The 6,000-nt window shown below is 58.9% G+C and overlaps 1 protein-coding gene and 1 pseudogene across 2 annotated transcripts in view; both read left to right on the forward strand.

The window, feature by feature from the left end:
* Positions 1 to 2,460, forward strand: part of KCNH2 (potassium voltage-gated channel subfamily H member 2) — a 32,419-nt gene extending 29,959 nt beyond the window's left edge. The window contains exons 12-15 of one of the 2 annotated variants that reach the window (XM_041002042.1): positions 374 to 646; positions 746 to 932; positions 1,155 to 1,332; positions 2,309 to 2,460. In XM_041002042.1, the coding sequence (XP_040857976.1) occupies positions 374 to 646; positions 746 to 932; positions 1,155 to 1,332; positions 2,309 to 2,458 (788 nt within the window). In that variant the 3' untranslated portion in view covers positions 2,459 to 2,460. The remainder of the gene's footprint in view (positions 1 to 373; positions 647 to 745; positions 933 to 1,154; positions 1,333 to 2,308) is intronic. The other variant, XM_041002043.1, reaches the window with a different exon arrangement.
* Positions 2,461 to 3,521: 1,061 nt separating this feature from the next.
* On the forward strand, positions 3,522 to 3,597 carry LOC121171035 (annotated as a pseudogene).
* Positions 3,598 to 6,000: the final 2,403 nt, after the last annotated feature.

Genomic DNA, 6,000 nt, shown 5'->3' on the forward strand with positions numbered 1-6,000 from the left:
AGGAAGACCTCTGTCATTCTCCAGGGCAAGGGTATGCCTAGGCCATTTTGGTCCTGGCAGGTCAGGGGTCTCCTGGGTGCTGCCTTGAACAGAAAAGGGGTGAGAGACACAAACCCAGCTAGCTGGGGAGGCTAGTGGCTGGCGGAACATACCTAAGACCTTGGCCAGGGTAGCCAGGGGGTGGGGTGGTGGCCTGGGGGAGTTCCCAGCCTGGTTGACAATAGGGAAAGATAGCACAAGTGACAATTGGGGCCAGCAAAGGCCTCTCCCCAGAGCCCTGTCCCAGGCTCGCTCCCGTCCTCTCCCCTGTCCTCCCCTGCTCCGCCCTCCCTTCCCCCTCCCGTCTCTGAGGCCCGTTCTCTGTTTCCCACAGACACGGAGCAGCCAGGGGAGGTGTCGGCCTTGGGGCCGGGCCGGGCGGGGGCAGGGCCCAGTAGCCGGGGCCGGCCGGGGGGGCCGTGGGGGGAGAGCCCGTCCAGTGGCCCCTCCAGCCCTGAGAGCAGTGAGGATGAGGGCCCGGGCCGCAGCTCCAGCCCCCTCCGCCTGGTGCCCTTCTCCAGCCCCAGGCCCCCCGGAGAACCGCCGGGCGGGGAGCCGCTGACCGAGGACTGCGAGAAGAGCAGCGACACCTGTAACCCGCTGTCAGGTAAGGGGCGGGGCCGGGCGGGCGGGGCGGGGCCGGGCGGGCGGGGCGGGGCGGGGCCTCGCTCCCAGTCTCATCTCTCCCCGCGCCCTCCGCCTCCAGGCGCCTTCTCGGGAGTGTCCAACATTTTCAGCTTCTGGGGGGACAGTCGGGGCCGTCAGTACCAGGAGCTGCCTCGCTGCCCGGCCCCTGCCCCCAGCCTCCTCAACATCCCTCTGTCCAGCCCCGGCCGGCGGCCCCGGGGCGACGTGGAGAGCAGGCTGGACGCCCTCCAGAGGCAGCTCAACAGGTGAGGACGGCCCTGCGAGCTGGGCTGGGGTGAGAGTCCTGGGTCAGGGAGCCGCTGGCCGCATTGTCCGCAGCAGGTGTCTTGAGCTTGGAGTCGAACCCAGAACTGTCACAGCCAGAGCAAATAGGGAGCCTGGGGTTCTGGGGTTGGGATGGGGATTTCAGAGTTCCCCAGCACCTCTGTCCAAGTCCACGGGTTTGTCATCTTTCCTCCTTGCTGCAGGCTGGAGACCCGGCTCAGTACGGACATGGCCACCGTCCTGCAACTGCTCCAGAGGCAGATGACGCTGGTCCCGCCCGCCTACAGTGCTGTGACCACCCCGGGGCCTGGCCCTACCTCCACCTCTCCTCTGCTACCTGTTAGCCCCATCCCCACTCTCACCCTGGACTCGCTTTCTCAGGTGAGCTGTCCCCGCACCTCACCACAACCCTAGCTCCGCCTTTTCTGCTCTGACTCAAGCCTGCTCCCTACCGGGAGGGCTGCCCTAGCAGGAAGTCTCGGCCCCCAATCCAAAACCACAGCAACTGGGCGCAGGGAGCCAGCCGCTATTGAGGGACCCCAGCCAGGGGTGAGGGTAGCAGGCCAGTATGTCTTGGGACAAGTCCCCAGGCTTCCGAGGAGGCTGCATCTGTCTCTTCCACCTGTGTGTCTGGGGACCCATGCTGGAGAAGGGTCTCAGCTGCCCTTCCCTTTGTCCTCCCCGGAGTGGCCATGTGCATGAGCTGGCTGCTGGCCTCCCCGAGGCACAGCTGTGCCTGGGCCACCCTGCAGCAGTTCCTGAGGGCTCCCCGAGGACGCCGTGTGGGCTCTGCTCCCTCCCCCCTTCGTTGGCATCACTCCCCCCCTCCCATATGCTGACTGCTCCTGTTTGCAGACACCAGGGCCCACGTCAGCAAATGTGCCAGTCTCCCTTCACAGCCTCCCCCGCCGAGATCTCACCAGCAGGCTCGGCAGCACCCACAAACCCCTCCCGCCTGCCCTGGCACTCTCCCTGGCCGCCAGCCTGCTTCGGTGCCTGGGGCCCCAGGCTCCTTCTAGCTCGAGGGAAGGAAGCTTAGTCTCCCTCTGTCCCGGTTCAGGGATTGTGTACTCCAGGCTGGGCTTGTGTTCAGATGTCACATTCTCAGGGTGCCAGTGGGCAGAGGCAGGGAGAAGTTGAGGCCTTTGGCTAGGTTTGCCTGACCGTGGTAGCCCTCTGGGTCAGGTGGGGGCTCCCTAGCTGCTCCCAGCCCCCGTTTGGTGTGTGGCCTATGGGAATGCACTTCCCTCAATAGCCCTGGTCCTGCTCTGCCCTGGGCCCCTTCTCTAGGCTCTCCAGTGCCCCTCTTCCGCACCCCCCAGCCTCCGGCCTCCTCACACTCTTGTGTTCTTTACAGGTTTCCCAGTTTATGGCGTGCGAGGAGCTCCCCACAGGGGCCCCAGAGCTCCCCCAAGATGGCCCCACTCGTCGCCTTTCCCTACCGGGCCAGCTGGGGGCCCTCACCTCCCAGCCCCTGCACAGACACGGCTCAGACCCAGGCAGTTAGTGGGGCTGCCCAGCGTGGACACGTGGACAGGTGGCTCACCCAGGGCCCAGAGCCCCGTCTGGGCCCTTCCCCTCGGAGGCCCCGCCCAGGAGGCCCTGGCCGGGAAGAAGGGGAGAGGATGGTGAAGGAACAGCTCCCCTGGGCCCCACTGGGAGGGGCAGGGGCAGGGCCGGGTAGTGGACAGGGGGTCTGTGGTCCCCAACACTGCCCTGGGGGCATTAGCTGGTCTAACTGCCCGGAGGCACCCGGCCCTGGGCCTTAGGCACCTCAAGGACTTTTCTGCTATTTACTGCTCTTATTGTTAAGGATAATAATTAAGGATCATATGAATAATTAATGAAGATGCTGATGACTATGAATAATAAATAATTATCCCAAGGAGACTCCAGTGGGTTGCTCTTTCCCTCCATCCCACACCATGCTGTGTCCAGGTGGGGGTTCCAGGTCCAGAAGCCTGGGTCTGCCCCAGTGGCCGGGGGCGAGGGAAGGGTTCCCTGGTGACAGACACAGACTCCTGCCAAGGCTTCCCACTTTCCCTGCCATCCTGGACTCTGCATAGCGAAGAGCCATCTGCCCTGCACCCTTTGGTCCCAGATGGGGTGCCAGGTTGAGTTGCTTTGTTGGGTGACACAAAGGCTCCTCAAGCTGACTCCCACAGGCTGTGGACACAGACACATCTGTCTCCCTTGTGTAGCTCATGAGCTCAGCTCCACCCTGACCTTAACTTAGGGTTGGGTTTAACACGAGCTTAGACCTTCACTCTCACCCCTGACTTGGCTTCATCTTGACCCTGAATCAATGGACCCCATAAAGACCTGTCCCCGGGGATACTGGCTTCCCCAGAGCTGCCCTGTCTGTGATCCTTGGTCATAAGAGAAGCAGACTAACAAGGTGGCTCCGTCAGGGACACTCCGTCCCGTCGCTGGGGGAAGACACTGGCACAGACCCCAGTGCTCATGAAGGCGTGTGCGTGTGTGTGTGTGTGTGTGTGTGTGTGTGTGTGTGTGGCGGGGCTGCAGGACCTGTGAACGCACACACACCCCATGGCAGCAGAAGGGATGGGAGCTTTGCGCAGTATCATAGCCAATGAAGTTTATCCGAGGCATGATTATTGTTAATTGAAAACTTTTCCCAACGGAAGGGACGGGAGATGGTGGTAGCTGTGCCTGGGTGGGCCTGCTCCTAGTAGGGCTGCTTCCAAGGGCTTCCAAAGCCCTCAGAACAGTTTCTTACTGAGGCCTCACCACGGCTGGCCCTTGGAGAGGGGCTCGCTAACTCTGCTTGAAAGACAAATGTGGCTCTTCAGCAGCATGCCCTGGGATGGAGGCGGTGCTGCTCCCTGCCTGGGAGCTTCTTCCAGTGCCTGTGGCAAGTCACACAGGATGAGAGAAGCTTCCCTGTCCATCCCGTGCCAGTGGAGGCGGGTGAGCCCCACGGGTCAGGGGTGGGTGAGGCTGGCAGGTGGACTAGGCAGGAAGAGCAGCTTTCTGTGCCAGGGTCTGTCACATGTGTATGCATGTGTCTGTCTGCTCATAGTGTGGAGTTCACCACAGTTCTTGGTGGATCGATACGTATGTGAGCAGGTATGAGAGGTCAGTGAGGCGTGCTTAGATTTGGTGTCGGTGACCTGAGGCTGTCCCATGACGGGAGGTGAGCCTGCCGCCTGAGAGCTCAGACCTGGACAGTGGTTGATGGCAAGAGGTGAAGTGGCACAGAGTGCAACAGAAACTGCAGTTATCACTGGCATTGTGGTACAGTGGGTTAAGCCACTGCTTGTGATGCTGGCGTCCAATATTCACGTGTCAATTTGAGTCTCAGTTACTCCACTTTTAATCCAGCTCTTTGCTAATGCTCCTGGGAAAGCAGTGATAGATAGCCCAAGTATTTGGGCCCCTGCCACCCACACTGGAAAATAGAGTGAAATTGTGCCCTTGGCTCTAATTTGCCAATCATGTGGAAAGTAAATCAGTGGATGGACCTCTCTCTTTCAATTAGATTTTTAAATCAATCAACCAACAATCTTCATAAAGAAGAAACCACACATGGGCCCAGCATTGTAGCCTAGTAGCTAAAGCCTTACCTTGCATATGCTAGGATCCCATATGGGTGCCGTTTCTAATCCTGGTGACCCCACTTTCCATCCAGCTCTCTGCTTGTGGTCTGGGAAAGCAGTCGACGACAGCCCAAAGCCTTGGGACCTTGCACATGCGTGGGAGACCCAGAGGAAGCTCCTGGCTCCTGGCTTCAGATGGGCTTGGCTCTGGCTGTTGTGGCCATTTGGGGAGTGAATTAATGGACAGATCTTCCTCTCTGTATATCTGACTTTCCAATTAAAGAAAGGAAGAAAGAAAGCACACTCAGCTCAAGGCACTGTGAGCTGTGCTAAGCCCCTGCTGCCCGGAACAATCTCACACTTGTTCCAATCTGTTGTTTTCGTTTGGGCATCTTCATCCCAAGAGCTTAGTCTCATTCATGCCATTCCGTGTCCAGGTGCAGAGGAAGGGCTGGGTGCAGGGTAGAAGGGAGAGGGGGAGGAAGTGACATTACCCGCCACCCTGACACTGGTTGTTTCTTTGGGGCACTATGCCAGTACTTCAGTCATCTGTCTGCCACCAGGGGAAGGCACTGCCTGGGTCGTGGGGCCTGATGTGGGCTTTGGTGCTTCCAGGGAGAGAGAGAGAGAGAGTGTGTGTTTTTTTTTTGTGTGTGTGTGTGTGTGCGCACATGGTCTCCAGGTGAGACAGGGCCCCAGGGAGGGGACATTTTAACACTTGTTCTCCATTGAAATTGGACATCTCATGGAACATTCAATGTGCACAGATACACCTGTACCAGGTGTCTCTCTGGATCTGATGCCCTGGGCCAGGTGCTTTCAAGGGCCGTTGCTGGGGTAGGGTGGGTGGGGACCAGCAATCACAGTGACTCTATTGACTGGTTGGTGGCTCCCTGCCAGGTGACAGCTGGGCACTTTGCTTTTGTGTCAGTAAGCTCTGCCACAGTGGGGGTGGGCATTATTGATCTAAATGAAGAGAGCTGTGTTCAGGATGGCTCTGTGACTGTCCTGTGGTTAAAGCCCTTGCAGGTGACAAGTGCGTGTATGTGTGTGTGTTTTCACTTTATTTGAAAGGCAGAGTTGTGCAGAGAGATATCTTCCATCTACTGATTCCCAGTGCCTGCAGCAATCCAAAGCCAGGAGCCAGGAACTCAAGCTGGCTGTCAGGAAGGATATTAGCAGGAAACTGGATTGGAAAGTGGAGGAGCTGGGGCTTGAACAAGGCATTCTGGAATCAGAGCTTCCTAAGTGGTTTCTTAGCCTACTGTGCAAGTGCCTGCGCTGGCCTGTGTATTTGACATCTATGCTTTCTTCTTGCCCTGGCTGTTCAAGACCCTGCCAACAGGATCTTGGGCCAGACTTGGTCCTACTCCCATCATCCAAGCTCTCCTCCCATTGATGGCAGGGCTGGGGCAAGCTGGGGTGGTGTGGTCCTTCCCTCCTACAGAGCTATCTATCTGCTGGGAGACCCTCATCTAGAGCTGGAGGT

The sequence above is a fragment of the Ochotona curzoniae genome, unplaced genomic scaffold (assembly GCF_017591425.1).
Source record: "Ochotona curzoniae isolate NIBS_2020 unplaced genomic scaffold, NIBS_Ocur_1.0 scaffold_2476, whole genome shotgun sequence".
In the NCBI taxonomy this organism is placed as follows: Eukaryota; Metazoa; Chordata; class Mammalia; order Lagomorpha; family Ochotonidae; genus Ochotona; species Ochotona curzoniae.